Below are 23,455 nucleotides of genomic sequence, written 5' to 3'. Positions count from 1 at the left end.
TTAAGGCATTTAACTGTGATGTGGAATTGATGCTTTTTAGATCCTGACCTCACATTCCTCCTGTAAAAAAAAAAAAAAAAGGCTAAGGCTGAGACACCAGCATTCCACCCCATAGATTCATCAGGCTTATTCATTAGGACTTGCCAACACCATCCGAGTGTGTCCCTTATCGTATATAATTTAGTCAGGATACAATCCGGGTTTTGTTTTGTTTTTTTTTTTTGGGTAAGACTGTAAATGCTTTGGACTAAATCCCTTAGCCTTCGCAAAGCCAAACTGCTACTTATGTGCCCCATAGAGAGTTGCATCTCCACAGACCTCCTGAAGGAGACTCCTGTGCATCTGGGAAGCCAGCTGCAGGATTCACGTTCTGAGGAACAGCTCAGGTCAGTGTCCGCCCCTGTTAGGAACACCACCCCTACCTGTTAGTCCTTATTCCCTGAGCTACATGAGGGACACGGCCGTGCTTTGATACTCCAGAGACGTTCCCAGGAGGATTATGGATTGGTCCGCACTTGCTCCGTTTCTCATGGTACATGGAATGACTTCAAATAGACATCAGCTTTATATACGAAGACATAAAGAGCTACTGTTTTTCTGTAGCAGAGCCAAATGCAGTTCTTATTCTAAGTGGAAAGGACGAGTCTTTCTAAAAGAGACTGAAGTCATGTGCTGATTTCACTCAGGTCACTTCTTCCCTGAACCCTCCTATGTAATTAATTGTGCTGAGTCCTGGCTCTATCTAGAGAGTCAGGATGATTTACAAAAGGCTCAGAATAAATTAAAGATCAAAGAGCAGGGCTTTTGTAAAGAAACCTGTGTCATTTTGCAATAAATGTTAGACACACATTCCTGAGAAGTGGTCAGTTTTAATTTGATTTTAACATTCTCTTGTTTATGGTACTTTGTAGAAAATCCAAATCTTTTATCCCTGCCCTCTCCCCCAACCTTAGGGGGGATGTGTTTAAACTCATAGTTATTTTTGCACTTAACAACCTCCCCAAAACCTAATGTAGTACATTCTCACTTGGCTTATATTCACTCGTTTTTATTATGTAAATGATTGTTCTCAAGACTGTGATTTATGTACCTTTTACCAAAGGGCAATAGTAAATTAGTCCTAACCAAAGCAAGTTGTCAGATACTAACGCTCACCAAGTGGACCTTTTTTTATAGGATACGAAGACATAAAGTATGAATAATAGAAGCAAGAGCAAGACAGTTGAAGTACTAATATAATAAAGTAGATGGAACTTAATCAGTACTCTCTGAACTGAAGCCCTTGTAGGAGTTTTATATTCTGTTTTATAAGTTCCCAGAATTAATATATTGAGTTCTCTCATAGATCTGATACTGAGCTAATCCCAGCTGGGGAGGAATGTTGTGGGAACACCCAGTTTATTCCCTAATTCACTTACCTACTTTCATTTGAGAATTCTTAAAATTCCCCAGTCCAGTATGGGGCCCTCCTGTTGTAGGACTGAATATACCGAACATACCTGATAAACCCAGCATGGTATCGAAATTGCAACCGGAAATTAACAACGGTTGTTGTCATTGACAGTGATGTGTCTGCCCTATGCGGGTGTTCGGCTGGGTGTTGGGAGGATGCTGGAAGTCACAGCCCTGGCTGTCAAAGTGCATATAAATAGCAGGACCAGCACAGCTCTCCGTTCAGAGGGTGCAGCTACGGCCCCGCTTTGTCATACAATGGCTTCTGTATCACACAATAAAAAATGAAAGAAAATACATAAGCCAACAGCATATTTATTCTGAAAGCACAAATGTTTTCCAGCTTCGCGATCCCAAGAGTTCCTCCAGACAATTATAAATACTCCATCTTTATTAACATGAGCAAGGGATAAATTACTTCTTGCGATCCAGACATTGCTCCGGAGAGAGATACTGGGGATTCCCAATTTACATAAAAGTTGTTCTCCAGAAGTTTGCTTTCACATCATTTACTTTAAACTTGGGCTGCAGTTCCCCAGAGAAAAAGTGATATGTAGTAATAATAAACTAACATTTTTAATAAACCTTTTTTGTTTGTTTATCGAGCACTTTAGAGAGAATGGTGTAGCACGAGGCTTTCGCACCAACCAACCCTTCACATCCAGGTTCTGCCCTTAGACAAATTATTTGACCTCGCTGACCTATGGGGAATTTGTGAAAGGGGGATGAAAATGCCAGGTACATGATTGGTGCTGTCTCTCCTCTCCCACCCCTACTATGGCTTTCTGAGTACGAGAAAGCCACTACTTGCGGTGGGAAGAGATAAACAGGAAAATCCCCTTGCAGTAAGGCGAACATTGTCTCCATTTTTTTAAAGGTCCATTTTGTACAGTAACCAGAACTCATGCGGTGGCTCTCTCCTGTTGTGGAACGTTTCTTGAGTTCACACTGTGAACCAGGCACTGTGCTCATTTTATCCTCGCAATGACCCCGCAGTTAGTAGCGGGTGGAGTTGGCTTTCAAGCCAGTACCGTCCAGCTCGAGTCTAGCTTCTTTCTCCTGTACCACACTGCCGCTTGGCTGGTTACGTTTTCCAAGGCTGCTTTAGTCTGGTGGCAAGACAGATAACTGAATTGGAAAGTAAACTGTGTTCCACATCTCTCTCCCTTTATCCCTGTCAGATCTAAATCTTGGCCCCATCTAATTGTCTGTACAACTGTTCTAGTTAAAATCTGTGTCCAGGGGTGCCTGGGTGGCTCAGCTGGTTGAACGGCTGACTTCGGCTCAGGTCATGATCTCGCCGTTCTTGAGTTCGAGCCCCGTGTCGGGCTCTATGCTGGCCAAGCTCGGAACCTGGAGACTGCTTCAGATTCCGTGTCACCCTCTCTCTTTGCCCCTGCACCACTCGCACTCTGTCTCTCTCTCTCGGAAATAAATAAATATAAAAAAAATTTTAAATCTGTGTCTAAACCATTAGGATTGGGGGAAGGAGGCTCTTGATTTTCTATAATGCAGGAGGAGAATCCACTGAGTTAGTATTTACATATTCCCTTTCTGAGCTGCCCAGATCTTCTCATCTTTGCACCATTTCACCCTAAAGAGAATCAAGTTTGAGGTCAAATATTCTTAAATATATTCTTGAATATGTAAAACTTAAAACTTTGATGATTCAGATCTTTAAGGCCCTCATGCTGTGGTGACATAGAAGCATGAGGAGAGAAAGTTCTTAGAAGGGAACGATGACCACAGAATGTTTTAGTTTTTTTTAAATCACATTGGAAGTCGGGGTTCTTCCATGTTGACATGCCTGGTGCAGTTAAAGAAGCCAGACACAGACACAGATCTAACCTGGCTCTACAGGTTACTTGCTCTGTGACCTTGAGCAGGTTACCTGAAGTGTCCTCATTTGTAAATGGAGTGTGACAAGTGCATGACAAAAAGCCCAGCCCTCTCATTTCCTCAACTATTGACGCCTTTAGAATTGCAAGAGGGGTAAGAGTAGAGAATTTCTTAGATTTTTTGAATGAGGGTTGTGGTACAGGAAGGGGAAAAAGGCTGGAGGCGGGGGAGGTGTTGGTTGATGGAGTAGTTGTGCAAAGCCAAACACTTTAATATGATGCTCAAAGTGCTGTCCTGGCAAGTAGGGCTTCCCAGAACTCTTTAAGCCTAACAGTTCAACCTTTACCCAGTATTTCCAAGAAGTTAAGTTTCATTTTCAGAAAAAAGCAGAAAAAAAATGGGGAAACCAGAAAAGTGATGACTTTTTATAGTATATCTTTTAAAGTAACTTCCAAAGGCTTTTCTGGAACCTCTCATTCCCTTTGTAACTTAATGAGGACGAAGAAAATGACTTAGAACTGTGCATTTCATCACCTCAGAGTCCAGGTTTTAGATCCATTTAACTCCAGTATTCTTTAAAATATGATGATCTGCCAGAAATCAAGTCAGACACTTACTGATTCAGAATAACTATTTTACTTCCCTTCCCACCTCTCCAGTTCCCTGCATATTTTATTCTTCTTCCAGTGCAAAATGGGGAGTAGAAACCCTAGCAGAGTTCTTTGATGCAGCATCTGTCGGTAGCCAAATCACTGTAATGCCTGTTCATTTCTTGTGAAATGCTGTATTAATACTTTCTTGAACTGAACTGTCTAAAAGCATGTCAGCAGCTTTAAGCCCACATGGGTTAACAAACTTGGTGGTTGTTTTAATGGCCGAATGAGTAGGCTTGACCCCAGGAGAGTTAGAATACAGTGGTGGTCTGGGCTTTCCTGCCCTGGCTTCTTTGAAGACTGGCTTCCCAGAGCCACTCCCTAATCTTGGGGCAGAGGAGTCCTCACACTAGATATAGGGAACGATATGTTGTCTGTAGCAACCCTGCTGGAGTCACCACACGCAGTTATTTGCTGATGCCAGGCCGAGCTTAAAATACCTTAAAACACATCGGAGGCTCTGGCTGTGGTGAGCCCAGCTGGCCAGAGTAGGGAAGCAGTGCCTCTGAGGAGGGCCATGCGGATGACTCCCAGTTCAGGTGCACTCAGCCAAACGTTGAAGATGAACATTCGAGGACTAGGATGCATAAGCAGGAAATAAGAAGGTGATAGAACAGGCAGGGAGATCAGAAAGGAGATTTGGGGATTCAAGATGAGCACTAGATGATGGGGTTTAGAGCTGTTGGGTGGTTTTTTATGCCTTCTATTCCTGGGCCAGTTCTAAATACGTGAATGCAGGAACACATGTGCTGGACAGTGGACCCAAACCACACTGACATCTGGAAATCTGGTGAATCCTAGCAGTGTCATGGCTTTAAAAACGCTCCAGTTAAAAATGCTCCAGCTTTAAAAACGCTCCAGTTAAAAATCCTTTTAAAACGCTCCAGTTAAGTTCCACAGGACTGACCCCACAAAGTTCTTTGGTGTTGAAATCTTTGATACTCTGCACAGATTAAACATATAGAATCATCCTTATACTTCATATACACACTAGAACCACCTAATATATACTTTTCAGTTCCCAGGAAAGTATTTCTTGCTCTCTTTGTGGATTTAAGTGTAATCAGTTTACTGGATAATTATAGAAGGGAATGGAAGACAAGGGAAGGATGTTCCTACATCTAATGATACTTGTTAACAGAGCTAAAATCCTTTTGGGTTTTTTTTTTTTTTTTTTTTTTTACTGTCAGCAACTTCAATTCCTTTTATTGCTCTGAATCTCTAAAAGCTTGATTTTGAAAATTAAATAATTAATAATTAAATTAATTCAATAATTTCATTATTTAATAACATTAAATTTTATTAAATTAAACAAATTGGGGGTTTTGTGTTTTAGTTTCAAAAGGTTTAAAGTTAAGAGCAAAGTTAGCTTTACCTATTCATGATTGCTTTATCTGGCCACCTTCTGTTGAAGTTTCTTTTGACAGCCATTGGTGCACTGAATTAAAAATGTCTTGGATGTAAAATTCAGCTAACTAGGAAAGCTTGAGTAAAAGAGAGTTAGATTTTAGCTAATTGTTAGCTGCTTACTAACTTCTTTTGTAAAATCTAAAATTCAGACTATCTCTTCTCGATGGAAAGTACTTGGGGAATTAAAACTGCATTATTTATTATTATTAATAATTATTGTAATTTATTCCTTATTGAACACTTGCATATTAAAGATAGGTGTCATTTGTGTATTTTAGACATGGCACAAAATATCGGTGTGTATTAAGGTTTGTATAAATAATTGGCAGTTCAGAGTCTAAAATTCTGGTGATAGTAAATTTTGCATATGTCTTTGTAGGTAACAAATGCAGGAATTAAGGTGGAAATCACCATGTGGTATTTATTAAATGCAGAGTTGAGGGGCGCCTGGGTGGCTCAGTCAGTTAAGCATCTGATTTTGACTCAGGTCATGATCTCGTGGTCCGTGAGGTCAAGCCCCGCGTCGGGCTCTGTGCTGACAGCTCAGAGCCTGGAGCCTGTTTCAGATTCTGTGTCTCCCTCTCTCTGGCCCTCCCCTGTTCATGCTCTGTCTCTCTCTGTCTCAAAAATAAATAAACGTTAAAAAAAAAATTAAAAAAAAATGCAGTTGATAGCACTAAAATAGGCAAACTGGATGAAGCTAGATCTTCCAAAAACAACTTAAATGTTTCTTTTAACTTTCTCATTATGATAGAATTTTCTTCCAAAAAATTGAGCAAACGAGAGGACCGAGAACTCCTGTCGGAAATTTTTCTCTTCATATTTCTGGTTCTATTCAAATGAAATACGGCCCCTGGGAGTCAGACGTAAAATTTCCATCACTGAGATTTATTTGTAAACTGATTTGGATCATGTTGGGTAAAACTTCAGTTAGACATTGAGATAACCGGTTACGCTTAGTTAACCTAGCGCTTTGTCCACAATCCATAACGGGCAGCACACGTGAGGCTACTAACCGGTGCCTAACTCCGACCGGGTGTGGCCTGGAGCTGCCATTCGTGGGGGGTTACGTCCACAAGTGATCCTCACTGCCTCGCACGAACGTTCCCCTAGTTCCCTCTCTGAAGGTGTCGCTTTTCTCTCCCCTCAGGGACCCTCTGAAAATCCAGCAGCTGCAGAACCAGGTCCGGCTGGAGCAGGAGGCCAGCGCGCGGCATCCCCCGCCTGCCGGCGCCCCGCGCAGCGCGCCGCCCTCGCCGCCCTTCCCGCCGCCGCCCGCCTTCCCCGAGCTCGCGGCCTGCGCGTCGCCCGCCTCCCCGGAGCCCATGAGCACGCTCGCCTCCCGCTCCGCGCCCGCCATGCAGTCCTCCGGCTCCTTCAACTACGCGCGCCCCAAGCAGTTCATCGCGGCGCAGAACCTCGGCCCCGCGTCGGGCCACGGCACGCCGGCCTCCAGCCCCAGCTCCTCCAGCCTCCCGTCGCCCATGTCCCCGACCTTGAAGCAGTTCGGCCGCGCGCCCGCGCCGCCCTTCGCACAGCCCTTCGGTGGCGCCGAGGCCGAGGCTCCGTGGTGCCCGTCCTCGCCGTCGCCCCCGCCGCCGCCGCCCCCCGTCTTCAGCCCGACGACGGCCTTCCCGGTGCCCGACGTGTTCCCGCTGCCGCCGCCTCCGCCGCCGCTTCCCAGCCCGGGCCCGGCGTCCATGTGCGCCTCGCCCGCAGCCCGCTTCGGCCACAGCCAGACGCCCGCGGCCTTCCTCAGCGCCCTGCTGCCCTCGCAGCCTCCCCCGGTGGCCGTCAACGCCTTGGGCCTGCCCAAGGGCGTCACCCCCGCGTGAGTGACAGCCCCACGCCCCCGCTTGCCCCGCCCCCTGAGCTCGCGGGGCAGTGCCCCCTGATCCGCAACCCAGGGGTAGCCCTGGGCCTTTTTTACGAATTTCCATCCAGCTGGTGTTTAGCTTCTTACCACAGCAGCTTTCCCAGACTCTTCTTGTTCAGCTACCTTACCGTTGCCAAGTCAGTACTTTCTATTCTGCACTAAGCAATACAAGATTCTGCTCAGAAACTACCCAGTCTATGCGGTGCGCCTATGATTTTGACGGTAGTGGCGTTGGCTACTATATAGGACGTCGTGCTAAGCAATTCACGGATGTTACCTCATTTGATACACTCCTGAGAGGTGTCCTTGCCCCACTTAGGGCTGAGGATTCCAGTAATTAAAGAATTTGCTCAGGGGCACATTAGCCCCCGAACTGAGATTTGAGTTCCTGTCTGTCTGACCTCAGATCCATGCACTAACCAACAAACTATCCAGATATTTGAGATCAGTATTAAAATAGCCGTGGAGGGGGTGGGTTATTAAGTGTACGTTTCATGTGTTTGAATTATCTAAATTAACAGAATTAAAAAGCCAGCCTTTACGTAGACGTAGTGATTGAGCGGAAGAGAGGAAAACGTGTACGTATCTTTGTGTGATTGATGCACGTGAGTGAGGACGTGTGCAATGTAGTGAAGAAGTGACCGTGCTGGTTCTGTCCCTGACAGTGATCTCTATGTAAACTACATGGAACCTCCAACTCAGTCTTTCTATTTGCAGATTATCTAAATACCTGTCTTCCCTTATGTCACAGTGATGTGGCAGCCATCTGAAATCTTTAAGTAGGAAATCCATAAGGATAAATAAGATAACATCTACAAGAGTACATTAAAGCCCTCAAAAGAAATATATAACGTAGGTGTTTAGCACATACTGTCGATGACTAAAAGCTAGCACATGCTCGTTTCACTGAAGAGTTCAACACAAGTACACGTCAGCAAAGGTCAAGACATTTCCCACATCTCTGAAATAAACTCAGATCCTACTTCAGAGTCTCCCAGAATCCCAATATTGTCCAGAGAGAGAAGGAAACCCTACTGAAGAACAAAATGAGGGGCATCCCTTGGGTGGCTCAGTCGGTTAAGTGTTCGACTCTTGATTTCCGTTCAGGTCATGATCTCACCGCCATGAGATCGAGCCCTGCGTTGGGCTCCACACTGGGTGTGGAGCCTGCTTAAGATTCTCTCCCTCCCTCTCACTCTGCCCTTCCTCCCTTCATGCTTGCACCCAGTCTCTCAAAAAAAGAAAAAAGAAAAAAAAAGAATGAGAAGACCTTAATTCAGGTTATTTTCATTGATATGAAAAAGTTTTCCATTCTCGGATGTACTAACACCACCTTAGAGATGAGCATTGCTATGTTTGACTTTGACAAGGTGTATGAAGGAGCTTCAGGTAGCAATATCATGTTTTGATAAGCACTTTCTAAATGTCGATTATATGAATTCTATATTTGAAATCTGGCTTCTCAAATCCGTATTGGAAAAACCTCAGTCGAATATGTAAATAGAATAAAGGAGGAGAGTTTGTATAGTAATGTGATAATGGGCTTCTACTGAAAGTTGAGTGAGTCAACTTGCCTGAGAAAACTTGCTTTTTCTCTCCTACTTTCTTGTTTTATTTGGCTGCTAGGAAATGAAGTATTATCTTGCCACAAAGAAGCTCACTGTTAGATTCAAAAAGTGCTAATTTGTTGCAGGACACTGTTTTGTCCCTCTTACTAGGAAATGGTACCAAACCTTGCTTCCCAGGAAGATAAGTACTCATCTGTGTAATATTTCTCCTCAGTGGTGTTGGGTGGTCATGCCTTTTATCATCGTAGATAGTCTTTTATCCTCTTAAGTAGAAATAATAGTTTATTCTGATCTTTGAAATTCTCTTAAGAAGGTATGCAACTTCAAGAGCGTACCTCAAGTAATAGAAGCATTTGTTTATCAACATGTATCACAGTTATTAATTTTATGGAGTAAAATACTGTGTAATTGTTATCACTAAAAATTCTAGCAGCTCCTGCCATTCCTTAAAAATTAATGGAGAAGCCATGCTAATTTTGTGGCTCCTATGGAAAACTGTACCCAAAGATAGACACTGTGACACCAAAGATAAGTGGCAGTAGCAGGCTACAGATTTTTAGCTCTGTGCTGGTCCAGTAAGCCCTTATTATACAGTTACCCTTTCGTCTTCAAGGAATTTTTCCTTTTGCTAATAAATCATACATATCTGAAGAATTCACCCTTCTGATTCGATATATGTGACTTTTGGAACATATTTTTTCCTCTAGTATTTTGTGGGATCCCTCGTTTGTATTCTGAATTAAAAATGAAAATGTAGTTGGGGCATCTGGGTGGCCCGATCGGTTAAGCATCCAACTTCAGCTCAGGTCATGATCTCACGCTTCGTGAGTTCGAGCCCCTCATCGGGCTCTGTGCTGACAGCTCAGAGCCTGGAGCCTGCTTTGGATTCTGTGTCTCCCTCTCTCTGTCTGCCTCTCCCCTGCTCACGCTCTGTCTCTCTCTCTCCCTCTCAAAAATAAATAAAAATTTAAAAATTTTGTTTTTAAAATGAAAAGTTAGCTTTTATCCTTCACAATAATCCAAATGATTTGCCCAAGACCGAATTTCTGACCTCTTTGAACTTGTAAGAACTGGCCAACTGTTGTCAAATGAATCTTTTAAATTACTTTCACTTATACTTCACTGGGAATTTGTGATTATGATAGCAAATTCAGTTTTGCTTATATGTATGGTTTCTCAAGTTGAATGGTTTTGCCATATTTCTCAAGCGCCGGTAAGTAGATTGATTATACATGATTCAGTAAGCAGAAATACGGTATTTTTTCTTTGCCCTCCTTGTTTTACCAAAATCTTACATATAAATGTCACTTATCTTAGTTTTCTTAATCATCAGTTGCATACTAGTTGTTTTATTCTGTTTGTTTAGCAGTGTCTTTGTTTTAATTCGTGAAAGGTCACGCACTAAGTTTTTAAATAGTCTGTGGAGATAAGGTTCTGTTTCTCACATGTCTGGGTAGCAGAGGTCAAGTCAGGAAACAAAGGCCTTGGATGCCAGTGATAGACCACAAGGTCAAGAAGGCCGGTGACAGTGGGCTGCGGTCAGACTCGCAACAACAGTATTTGGTTGTTGGCTGATTGTGGTTTGGGAACTTCTGCACATCCAGTTCCCCTGGTGCCTTCCTTTCTTCAAACAGCTTCATTCTTCCCGAGGGTTACTGGGGTCACCAGCAGCTTCTCAAAGCTGTTGACAGACACAAATGTTAAGTTGACTAAATCTTTCAGATGGAGGCCATGAGGAGAAAAGATGCCTTAGAAAGAAGCCTGTTTGCACTTTGATAAAAATTAGTGTGTTCTATTCCCCTCTCAGTCGCTGATAGTTGGTTTTACAGCTTCCACTGCTGTAAGCCTGTTCCTGCAAATCAGCCCTGCAAAATAGTGGCAATCCAGAGGATTCAGGAACGCCACCTAGGAATAGTGCAGCAGGTCTGTCTCTGCTGGTCTCTGAGTGGCCGTACCAAGTCTCGTGGTGAAGCAGGTCAGAACTGTCCCCGAGAACGAGATTGGCGCTTGTTGGCACTGCATTTTTTGCCCATCTTCACATTCCTACAATGTGTTCTCATAAGGGAGTGCCATATAGCCACAGTGCTACAATGTTTCCTACTCTTAATTGCTTCCTTTGTATAAGGAGGCCTTTGGTTTGAAGTGATACCCCATGTTTGTCCAAAGTTAAATCGTGTGTCAATAAGAGCTTTTATATACATGTATTAATGAGAGCTTTTATTCTGTAGGCGCCCAGCTCTTCACAGACATTATCTCATTGTCCTTCTCTTTCACCCTGATTTATAAGAAACAGGTAGGTGGGGACACTATCATCACTCTACATGCAAGGTGAGGGCACCAAGAGGTGAAGCGATTCCCCAGGGTTCTGGAATAAGCCTAAGCAAAGAGGGAGTGACTTAACCTTGGCTGTATTGCCCAGGTTGATCTCAGTTAAGTCTGATGTCTGCTATTTCTTGATTAAAGAAAACGGCTGCAGACCAACAAAACAAAATCCCCTAAGTCTTAAGAAACAGTTTGTAAAGATTTATTTGTGTTTTAGGCAGTTTTGAAGTCAAGATAGTGGTTAGATAGTAACTAACAGAAAAGACAAAAGCTGCATTGGACTCTGCAGACATTATCTCATTCTTGTCTTTCTCCCCCCTTGCAGGAAACAGGTAGGTGGGGGTAGGTGGGGGCCTTGTCGCTCCCCATCAGAGGCAGAGGCCCAAAGGGGTTGAGGACCTTCCCAGGGTCTCATTATTGGGTTCATTAATGTCTAGTATCCTAGAGGATTGCACAGAAAGTTGCATCCAATTCTGAGCAAGTATTTCCTAACAAATGAGTAGGCAAGTTTTCGGGGTCTGCTGTGACTGATGATGATCTGCTGAAATGTCTGCCCCAGGAACAGGTCAGAATCAGACCTGCTCATCTCAGATGGCTCTGTACCAAGTAGGTATAGTGAACAGACATGTGTCAGTATATCCTTTAAAGAACCCAAAAGGTAACGTGAAGAGAACTTAATATTTTTATAAAGTCACCTATTTTCCTTTAAGAGCTCAATTTATCCATTTGTACTCTAACAGCTTGGGCTTTGTCATAGAATTTAGTAAGAAAATAGAATTGATATACAAAAATTCAGTTTGGGTATCTTGGGCTCTTTCATATATTAATTCACATATTACATTCGTGGATATGAGGGATACCTAAATGCCAACATGTTAATGATTTTGCTTCCTCTGAAATGTTGTGGAGTTTAGTTATTATTAGATATCACTGAATATGAGAAGAGGAGAATAAGAGGACTTTCAGAAGTTGTATCAAGGGCAGGACGCTTTCAAGATTATTCAGTAGCCAAGAAGAAAAGAAAAAGAAAGAAAACCTCCCAGGATTTGGTGGTGTTTGAATCTGGAAGATTTTACCTTCCAGATGCATGTGTGTGTGTTTAAGAAGTTTTTACCCCCAACCACATGAATATTATTTTAAAATGTTAAGTGACTTACTGTTTAAGCTAGAGTAAACAGATCAGTAATATTTTTTGCACAGTTCGGCTGAATTGTGTATACACTGAAGTATTTATATTTCGTGTGGGAGGCTTGCATGAATTGTTTACTGGTTCAGATTTGCTTCTGAGGATGAGTTTTTGTGAAGAGTTGTGGTTTTAGTAACAGTTTACTTTGAATAAGCATTTAAGCAATTTCATTTTTAATTGTACAAACCATCATGAAAGGAGATCACCTCTTTGTCATCAAATTCTCTTGTTAAAATTTCCTAATGAGTTGTTGCTCTTCATTTATCAAAAGTGGTGCCACTGGGGAGAACCAGCCACAGCCATCTTACATTAGGCTCCAACAAAGAATTCGTCTTACAGGAAAACAAACTCAGTTGCCAAAGCTCTGCCTCAAAAACTTACAACTATTTTTCTTTTCTACTGTAACATTATATAGGAACCCTTAACTCTGTGCTCAGTTTTTAACACAGTTGCTTGAAGTGTTTTCTGAATTATGTCAGTCCAAATGAGATACTCTCTGAAAAAAAAAAGGTTCCATATTAAAACAAGGATGAGAAATATTGTGTCCTACCCCTCTTTTCTCAGGGTTCACAATGCCCTGTTGACCTTGCCACGCTCATTCAGGCCCTGAGACCTTTGCACTGCCTCGCTCTCCCTCTAGTCTTCACTCTGTCACTTGGGCCTCAATGGTTCTGTCATCTCCTCCGACCTGTGATTGACTGCACTGTGTAATACAGTCATCCACTCACACTCCCGTCCTTTCATGGCACTTACCACCTCCTGCTATGCCCTTCCTTTCACTCTTCTATTTCCTTTCTCTCTCTGCCATCCCCACCATACAATATAATATTTCTGAGTTCAGTCCCTTCGTTTTACAGGAAAATAAACATGGTATTGCTAGCACTCAGAACACAGCTGAACACTGGAAAGCCAATCAGTAAAGGTTATTTGCACCTTTTTGGAAATTGGTCAAGAGTTCTTGGCATCTTTTTAAACTCCTTTATGTCTTTCATTCCGTTCTCCTTGGCCAGTTTCATCTCTGTGATTCACTTCCCTACTGGGTAGTTTCTGTTGGCCTCTCCAGAGCCCCTCTTAGTATGCCAGGCACAATCTAAATACTCAATATGTATTAGTTCATGTCATTTTCCTAATAACCCTATAGGTACATGCTATTAATACCCACATTTTACACTTTACAGAGGATGAAACTGAGGCACATAGACATAAGTAACTAGCCCAAGCCCCAGTGTTTTAGGGAGTAAAAAATAAGAGATTGTCCCTTCTACACCTTTAGTCATGCTGATTCAGGATTCCTTCCTCTCCCTCCCCGCCCCCCCCAACCTGTCTACATCCTTATGATGGTTCAAGATCCTGGATACTGCCTCTTTCACAGAGCCTCTGCATTCAGTCTAGCCAGCGTTCTTTCCTACTTTTTTTACTCCTATTGCACCTAGAATCACCATGACATAGTTTATTCCTTAATTTATTCTCCAACTTATCAGCCCCTTGAGATCAAAGGCCACCTGTTAGGATTTGGCTATCTTCTTGTCACATAGAGTAGTGTTGGGACTACCAGTGATGTAGCTTTTGTTTTTATGTATAGAGCTTCTGCTTAGAATTCCAAGATGTCATCAGGTGACACCATCGCTTGTCTTACAAACCAACTGTTGAATTTCAGGCTTAACAGAACTCATATTGATGTTTGCCTAGCATTGTGCCTTGCTGTATACTCAGTAATATTTGTCAGTGACTGTTAGACATTTAAAAATCTTTTAGTTGATTGATTTGATTTCAGTGTTAATTGTTCAGAACCAAGAAATTATGTGTACCTTAAATTCTGTGAGTCAAAGAAAATGTCTTTAAAATGGTGGGGAATAGAGATGAAGCAAATGCTCTTCTAATGCTTGTGATCTTGATACATTTAGGGAATCACCTTGTTAAGAGAAATATAGAATGGCCAGGGTTTGTATTTGGGTCAAGGAGTAATTGTAATTGTACTCTTTGAAACAGTAAAATACCTGGGTGGCAGGGATCCAAACCAAGGTGAATGGCTTCTCTATGAAATGTCCTAGGGCAGGTGTTCTCAGGTCCCTTAAAGAGTCAAAGATACTGAGAACTGCTTTTTAAGCAACAGGACTTATTCTGTTGTGAATAGACAGGTGTTTACTTGTTCAAGGGGACTTGGGGCCGTCTTTTACAAAAGCAGTTCCCTGTTTATATTGTTTAGATGATCTGTTCTGCCCTTGATAGCCGCCCTTTGCCCCTTTCTTTCTTATTGGTGCAAGGAACATGGCTCTCAGTGTATTCTGCCTGCAGAAACACAGTGAAGCTTCTGTCATCAGAGGCTGCTCATCATCACGGAGTTGTGCAACTCATTTATGTTGTCAAGTGTAAAATAATGGGAACCTGTGTGTTCCCAATAATAAGTGATGTAACACAGAGCTAGCTTTAATGTTGCCTTTCAGGTGACTTCAAAACCTACCTCTTCCAGTTCTCAGATGTAAGGCTTTAGTCAAAAGCAGTGTAGAACTTTTTTTTCCCCAAAACTATGTAATTTGTATTTGTTCTGAGCCTAACTTATTTACATGTGGTTTGATCATATGGATGGCTTTGGCATAATTTTTCTTGCCTGAGGAGGGGAGAGAGAGGTCAGAAGTGAAGATAGTGCGTCCATTCACTAATTCCATGAATGTTATTTGAGGATCTGCTGTTTGGCAGGCATTGTCATGAACAAAAAAGGCATGGTGAGAGAGGGACAATTTAAAAAGAACGTACATTAATAAACTTTGATAGGTGCTATGAAGAAAACAAACATGTTACAATACAACATGGGTAGACTGGGTCAGGGTCCTCCTTTCCAAGGAGACAAAAAACTGAAGCCTGAAGGCTGATGACACTGTCTTGAGAAAAAAAGGAAGGGAGAAAGGCTCCAGCTCAGGGAAGGTGGCAATGTGTGCACATTTTTGTTAACCGATTATATGGTCCTAAAAATTGAGGTTAAAAATCACTATTTCTATGGCTCTTGTTAATATGTCATAGCTTCACTGCCCAGCTCCTTAAAATTCAAGATCAACTCCCAGTGAGTAAGATACAGCGAAGTTTGACCTCGTTCTTGATATTCAAACACAGGATATCACAGTATTTTCTTTAATACCAATGTTTAACACCCTCCCACTTGAACTTTTGGGCAAGTGACTAGAAAGAAAGGACCTGGAAAAGCTGTCAGGGTAGTTTCTGTTAAAGGTATCACAAGATTAAATGCACATGGTTTATTGATTTACATAACTAGTATGGGTCAGGCAGTTCCACGGTGGGTTAAGGGCTCCAGGGTCTCTGTCCTTCCAGACTGTCATCATTAGCCCCTTGTGGTCAGCATGGCTGCAGCAGTTTTGTGCATTTCCTTTTGACATAATGGCAGCCATTGAAAGAAGAGGCGTATTTCTTCCTGTGTGCTTCTTTTTAGAGATGAGAAATTTTCAGCTAGAGCACCTCCCCCTCTCCCACCCTCATTTCCCCAATCTCACTGGCCAGGGCTCCATCACAGGTCTCTGGCTACACTAATCACCGTCCAGGAGATGGGGACCACTCAAATTAACTTAGATCACTCACCCCTGAGTTTGGGGAGGTGGTCACCTTGGGGAGGTGGTCACACTGAGGGGTGAACACCCAGCAAAATCAGGGGAAGCTCTGCAAGGAAACAAAGGGGAATAGACCGGAGGAGCCCAGGCCTCAGGGCTCAGAGTATTACTGATGAGGGCCGAGTACACAGCTGTTACAGGATGCTTATGCTTTCTCTTGCATATTTAGTGATTGGCTGTTCCCAGCATTTTGGGGTGAAATGGTGAGAAGCAGAGGGTTTGGTGAACTTCAGTGTTAAATGACATCCTCAGCCTTACTAGTGCTTTCTACCATATCAGTAAGGTGGTATCAGGCACAGGATGCCTTCACTCATTATTTGCAGTAAACCTTTTTTTTAACTTAGAAATGTCTTATCATAAAACATATAACCTAAATGAGGAAGCATATACAATGTATATATATAGTCTAAAAGAATAATAATAAAAGTCATACCTGTTTCTAGTATCTTTGAAGGTTCCCCACATGACCCTCCCCAGTCGTATCCACAACTATCCCTAGAAGATAACACTACCCTGAATTTCAGAGGTAATCCTTCTCTTGTCTTAATGGTTTATATATGTGTGTTTCCCTAAGTTTATATCTCAAACTTTTTTATGAATCAGAATCACCTGGAGGGCTTGTTAAGACACAAACTGCTGGACCCTAACCCCAAGGTTTCTGACTCAGCAGGTGTGGAGTGAGTCCAAAAATCTGCATTTCTACCAGTTTCCCAGGTGATGCGGAAGCTGCTGGCCAGGGACCACCCTTTGAGAACCCCTACCTTGGCAGAAGACTGCTTAGCTTTTTGCATGTTTATAATTGGAAGCATATTTTATGTATTCTTCAACTTGGCTTTGTTTTAGCTCAGCATTATGTTTTTGAGATTCATCTTTGGTGATAGGGTAGCTATGAGTCATTCATTTTCACTATTGTATAGTATTCTCTTTCTCTTGCATCTTTACTCACAGCCCTGTGAGGGCAAAGGAAGAGAAGTGGGAAGCAAATTGCTTACAGCACCAACAAAAGCGATACCACACCCATCAAGCATCCAGCCCCAGCGACCCCTGGCTCACGTGTTCCGACGTTGTTGCTGCCCTTGGAAAGAAACATTCTGAGGTGTCACCTGAGAGCCCTAGGCTCTCCAGGGGGGTTAGGAGGCTTGGGGAGTGCCAGGCAGAGCGGAGCCTGCAGACCTTCCAGGGCCCGTTAGTATAAAATAGACCTTTTATAACATTGGCCTCCTCTAATCAAATCAGGATAGAAGGGAAGGTAACAAATGATATTTGCTTAGAATGAGCTAGACACTCTTGTTGAATAAGTTGATTACAAAGGATCAGAAGGACTGAACTTCTGGAAGTATGAAAGAAATATGTTCTCTTTGAACTCTTCTCAACAGCCCTATATGGCATATATTTTATATTTGTTTATAAAACATGTTAAGAAACTAATCCAAAGTCACAAACCTAATCCAAGGCAGAGCCAGATTTTAAACCTGTGATTACAAATCATTGTCTTTTCACTTTACACTGCTGCCTCCCTGGGATTGAAGCACAGGCCTGCCCTATCCTTGGCATGTATCTGACCACCTGAGACACACTCCCTAAGGCATTTCCACTTTCTCTGAAAGCTGCTTCCAATTAGTGTTACCTGAACACTGCAAGCAGCTTTCATGGTTCCTTCCATAATTAGTTGGAATAGATGTAACATTAGAAAAGAGTGGGATACATTGATACATTGTACTCTCTTTGTTGAACTTGAATGCCTGACAACTGACCATACTGTCTTGTGCTTTTGTCCTACAGGGGATTTCCAAAGAAAGTCAATAGAACCGCTAGAATAGCTTCTGATGAGGAGATTCAAGGCACAAAGGATGCTGTCATTCAAGACCTGGAACGAAAACTTCGCTTCAAGGAGGACCTCCTGAACAATGGCCAGCCGGTATGGAGAGACAGATTTGGGGCTTGTACTTGGAATATTAGCTACCCACATCAGAGAGCTCTTCCCTGACTTAGGTTCTTGCAATCTGTCCATGAAATGATTTCATTACCCCTAAACCTCGGTGTTCTTCTTAGCATTATGGCCTGAATCTGGGGGAAAGGGAGGAAAGTAGAAAGGCTTCCCTCTACTCAGCCTTCACTGTTTCCTCCTATTCATGAAAAACATTCTGGGAGTGAAGATAGCAAGTTGGAGATAAAGAGGAAAGTCTGATTTTAAGGTGGGGAGTAAAACAAAGGAGGAATTGCAACATTACAAAGAAAAAGGAACAGACCTGGGCTGGGTAGGAGGGGGAAGGCATGCTCTGGAATGATTTGTATCTACCAAAAGGAGAATCTGGATTCTAAGACATGTACTGCTTCTACAGAAAAACTATCCTCACTAAGGAAACAACCCCTGAAGTCCAGGACTGTCCTACTAGACCATAAATAGATAATGATTCAGTAATGAAGGAGTAATGCTTGTTCTACAATATTGTTCTAGTTTGTCAAAGCCAGACAACTAAACTCAAGAAAAAAAAAAAAAAGAATTACATTTTAAGGGGGCAGAATTGTAGAGCAGGTTTAGTATAGTATCTGTATGGTAGATTTGGGGCACCTGGGTGGCTCAGTCAGTTAAGCATTCGACTTCTGGTCATGATCTCACAGCTCATGAGTTCGAGCCCTGCATCAGGCTCTATGCTTACAGCTCAGAACCTGGAGCCTACTTCCGGATTCTGTGTCTCCTCTCTCTGCCCCACCCCCACTCATGCTCTTTCTCTGTCTCTCAAAAATGAATAAACATTTAAAAAAATTAAAGATAGATAGATTGATAGATAATTCCTCCACTGGACTTAAATGTTTCCTCATCAGTTGTTTTTTTTTGTTTGTTTTTTACTGACCCTCCTCTTACCACATCCAGGTTATTTTTAAGGGGACAGGAAGAACAAGTCTCGCAAATAAGATTTCCCAGGTGAAGGAAAGGAGCCTTTTGTGGCTTTATTTTGGAATTGCCACTGGAAAAATTTGCCTGGCTCTTAAGTAGAAGAAAAGGGCCTCTTTGTATAAAATCTCCCTCTCAGATACCTTTTTCAGAGTAGAAAGCTCTCTATGTTAAATGTTTTCCAGGAATTTTAATTATCTCACATTGATAAATAAAAATGTGAGAACAGACCATGTTTGATTAGAAAGGTGGAGGATAGAGGAGGGATGCTGAATGCTGCTTTTAATTATTAGGGCATCCTAATCTGAGTTCAGGAAGATTAAAATTCTAATGAGATCTTGTGTTAGTCATTCATTTCATTGAGAATAGAAGATTTTCACAAAGGGGAAATATTTTTTCCCTGAAATAAGTAATTGCATGTGTAAATACACATACGCAGGAAGCTTTCCCTGCTCCGTCAATGAAAGCCTTTGAAAGATTAAAGCAAATACTTACGGGAACTTACTCAAGCCAGGTAAAGGCATTTCTCCAGTTTTTTGGGTTTTTCTGGACCTTTGTTTAAATATTCCTTATGGGCTAAGATTCGCTTGGTTAAAGAGTCTTAAGACTTCTATAGGCTGTGATATCATACTGTGCATATTATGTTATATATTTATATTTATCTGTTTAGCAGTGAATGATATTCACAAGTTCCATGGATTTCCACATTTGAGAGTTTAAAAGGACAACTTTTTCCTAGTGTTGCATATTATTCTGTTACTTATTTTTGTCTTCTGTAGACAGGGCTTGGATAGCCATATAGCCTAGTGGTTTAGAAACAAAACTGAAGTAAATCTGGCTTTTAATGGTAGCAAGTACATCGTGGGAAAGGAGTTAGTATCAATAGCTGATATTTCTGCTTATAAGAAACAGAGTGGAAAATAATTCCACTCCTACCTTTGATATTGCTACAGCCCTCCATGAAAACATTAGAGGCATTTAAGAGAGCAGGTATTTAAAACTCCTTTTGAAAACTTGAATTCAATGATTCTTTAACAGATGTGATGTGAGAAAATTAATTTAAATAATAACATAGTGGCCTGAGACAGCCCATGCACGAAACACCTGCCTCTACCTCTTCTTGTATTCTGCCTCTTCTTCAGTAAATGAAATAATTTGAACTTCGGGACTATTTGTCATTTGGCACTGACTTGTTTCACTTCCCGGTTTCAGCTGGGACTAGAACCAGCAATTACTGGAAACTGTAAATTTATTCAACATATTTTCCTGATTAGAGAGTTTCCAATAGAATTTGCATCGATGTTCAGAAGTTTGGAAGCTTACTGAAATAACTTGTCTATTTTTTCTTTTAAGATTCTGTCTTACTAATTCTCTCTTTTGAATAAAACACTTGTTTGTAAAATGCCCTCCAACTTGGTTCAGGTCATAATCTCATGGTTCGTGAGTTTGAGCCCCACGTTGGGCTCAGTGCTGACAGCTCTGGAGCCTGAAGCCTGTTTCAGATTCGGTCTCTCTGTCTCTCTCAATTCAGTTTAAAAAAAAATGAATAAATAAAATTCTTTTTCATCAGGCAGTATATAATTATGACTTTTCTAATTTTGTCTTTTTTGTGACTTACTTTGTTTAGAGGTTAACATATGAAGAAAGAATGGCTCGTCGATTACTAGGTGCTGACAGTGCAACTGTTTTTAATATTCAGGAGCCAGAAGAGGAAACAGCTAATCAGGTACTGTGTTCATCTGGACTTTTTTTTTTTTATGTTTATTCATTTTTGAAAGACAGCACAAGCAGGGGTGGGGCAGAGAAAGAGGGGGACACAGAGTCCGAAGCAGGCTCCAGGCTCTGAGCTGTCAGCACAGAGCCCGACGCGGGGCTCGAGCTCACGAAACGTGAGATCATGACCTGAGCTGAAGTCGGACGCTTAACCGACTGAGCCACCCAGGCACCCCCATCTGGACTTTTTAGAAAAATAATAATTATTCTGTTCCCTCTCCCCATAGTCTTCATGGCCACTATTCTTGGGGCCAATTCTGTAGGAAGTAGAGGGCAAGTCAAAGAAAAGCAGTATTAACATCATCAATCAAGGTCATAGCTAATATTTATTGAGCACATACCATGTGCCAAACAGTGTGTTAAGTGACTGCTAGAGTTACTGCAGTCAGTGATAACTGTTCTTTTTATCTTCCTGTTGATCACTTTATTCTCCTTTCAAGTATCTTTCTGTTTTTGCTGTCCTGTGCTTTCATACAAAATCCTTTTGTGTGGAGAAACATATTTCACTGAAATTATTTGAAACAGCCAGTGAATATTTAGTCAAAGTAAACTATTTATTTATAGAAAAATTATGTCTTTATTTTCCTTCACATATACATTTGTAAGTCACTAATCAGCAGAAAACCAAAATGCTGTTTTTGTTCCCCCCAAAAAGTCACTGCATGGATTTGATGTAAGCTGTTTTATAATCTGCACTGTTTCTGCTTGGAGTTTCTAAATGTAGTCTCAAGATTAAAGAAGGCGTTTTAAAACCTGTTTAAATGATCAAGTCAACTCTTACAGATGTTAAAAAATGGATCTGCCTTTAATATCTGAAGATTTTTCTGTGTTAAATATTGCTACTGCAAAAATTTCACTTAAAACTAGATATCTTGCTAGATTCTTATTTCTGTCACTAGTCTTCACTTCTTTTTTTCTACCATTACAGGAAATTGGGTCTCCTCATGCTTCTGTAGGGAGTCCTCTGGATGGTCAAAAGGTTAATAAGCTTTTCACCTTTCTTCTCCTTCTGGTCTTTCACTGTATCTGTTATCTTGTGTTCGTTGTTTGCCTGTGTATCTATCTTTCCTGCCACATATTAATTGTAAATGACCAGTGTCTAAGATCAGATGAACAAAATTACTGCAGTGTGATTTTTGTCATACATTTACGAACTTGAATTTGCTTCTGTCACTAGTGGACACTCTGAACTGTGAATTGTTTCTCATTTGTTGTACCTTTCTAGGGATAAATGTGCCCATTCTTAAACTGATTCATTTGATAGTAATTAAAACAACTCATTTGCAGTTTTATTCATACTGTTGTATTTCTTCCCTCAAGACGACAAACTTTTTTTAAAGGTTGAATAACTTCTTTAAGGAAAACCTAGCTGGAACATCTTTTATTTATAATTAAATAGAGAGTAGTTTCTAATGGGCTGCCTTGTGTTCACTGTGCTTTGTAAGCAAGAGAACTGTAGGGTCCACCTTGATCACCATAGGATGTTGATGGGTACTTTGTTTTTGTCTTTTTAATCACAGTTTTGACTGGACTGCCAATCCCATTTTTCTTTGAAACATTGGTGGAGAATAGTTCCTAATAGCTGCACAGCTGAGGAGGAGTTCAGAGGCTTTGTGGCCGAGGACTGTTATGAGTGAAGAGAAATGCCATTTTTCCCATTATTCATTTGATAAAATGCTATGTAATATTGCAGCTGCTGGCCACATGCACTGTTACCCTTCTGAAGAGCTGCACCGCCCCCCCCCCCACCAGCTTTTACTCTACAGAAAGAAATCAGTGTTCCATCAGGTTTTATTCTTATGAACAGTTTGAGAATATAAAGCTGTTGCCTTTTTCTTTCTTTCCCCATACCCCCCAAGAGACCAGAGAAAGAAATTCATCTTCATAGTTTTTTGGGGGAGGAGGATGATAAGACTTGAAGACAATTTGAAATATCATATATACTTACTTCCAGATGTTTTTTTGTTTTGTATGGGACTGAGCTGGGCTCAGACTTGTTTTTAAGCTCCATGGTAAAAATATCACTGTCTTCTGAGTGCCTTATTGGAGGGGAGGGTAAGACTCATGAGACACATTGTACCACAAGAAACTGAGGTTGCTAACATGACCTTTATTTTTACCTGATGTAGGAATACAAAGTCTCCAGCTGTGAACAGAGACTCATCAGTGAAATCGAGTACAGGCTAGAAAGGTCTCCTGTGGATGAATCAGGTGATGACGTCCAATATGGGGATGCACCTGTGGAAAATGGAGTGGCACCGTTCTTTGAGATGAAACTGAAACATTACAAGATCTTTGAGGGAATGCCTGTAACTTTCACATGCAGAGTGACTGGGAATCCAAAACCAAAGGTAAGCTAAAAACATGGCTTTTTAAGAGTCCTGTTTTCTGAGGAAGAGTTAGGCTTCAAAAGTACAGCATGTATAATAGGAGGAAGAGATACAGACTACCTTTCTCAGTACCCATGATGTAAAATGTTTAAAGTACTATTAAGTTCAAGGCCTTCCTCAGGAGGCATTAGAAACCAGAAAGAGCAGAAGAAGGGTAGAGTTTGGGTTCAAAGAATAGAATAGGAGAATAACAATTAAATAATTGACAAGGAGCTTTTCATACACCTACATCATTTATTCCTCATGTGATATTATCAGTGTCACTCCCAAATTACTGATGACTGAACTACGCTCAGTGAGGTTTAATCAACTTGCCCAAGGTCAGGTAGCTGGTGAGTGGCCAGGCTTGAACACGAACCCCATGCTGTGTACCATACAAAGAAATAAAGTTTACCATGGATTATAAAAACTTCAGATCTTTAATCTACAAAACCAAGCCTTCCTGTATTTATAAAGGGGCTAGAGGCCAGAAT

The 23,455-nt window shown here is 41.5% G+C and overlaps 1 protein-coding gene across 4 annotated transcripts in view; it reads left to right on the top strand.

The window, feature by feature from the left end:
• Positions 1–23,455, top strand: part of PALLD (palladin, cytoskeletal associated protein) — a 408,233-nt gene that overhangs the window by 360,049 nt on the left and 24,729 nt on the right. For 3 of the 4 annotated variants that reach the window (XM_058720930.1, XM_058720933.1, XM_058720932.1), the window contains 5 exons: positions 6,505–7,185; positions 17,706–17,841; positions 20,447–20,545; positions 21,521–21,571; positions 22,722–22,943. In XM_058720930.1, the coding sequence (XP_058576913.1) occupies positions 6,505–7,185; positions 17,706–17,841; positions 20,447–20,545; positions 21,521–21,571; positions 22,722–22,943 (1,189 nt within the window). The remainder of the gene's footprint in view (positions 1–6,504; positions 7,186–17,705; positions 17,842–20,446; positions 20,546–21,520; positions 21,572–22,721; positions 22,944–23,455) is intronic. The other variant, XM_058720931.1, reaches the window with a different exon arrangement.

The sequence above is a fragment of the Neofelis nebulosa genome, chromosome 3 (genome assembly GCF_028018385.1).
Source record: "Neofelis nebulosa isolate mNeoNeb1 chromosome 3, mNeoNeb1.pri, whole genome shotgun sequence".
Classification (NCBI taxonomy): Eukaryota; Metazoa; Chordata; class Mammalia; order Carnivora; family Felidae; genus Neofelis; species Neofelis nebulosa.
The sequence above is the reverse complement of the archived record's forward strand: the minus strand, read 5'-3'. Positions and strand labels throughout refer to the sequence as shown.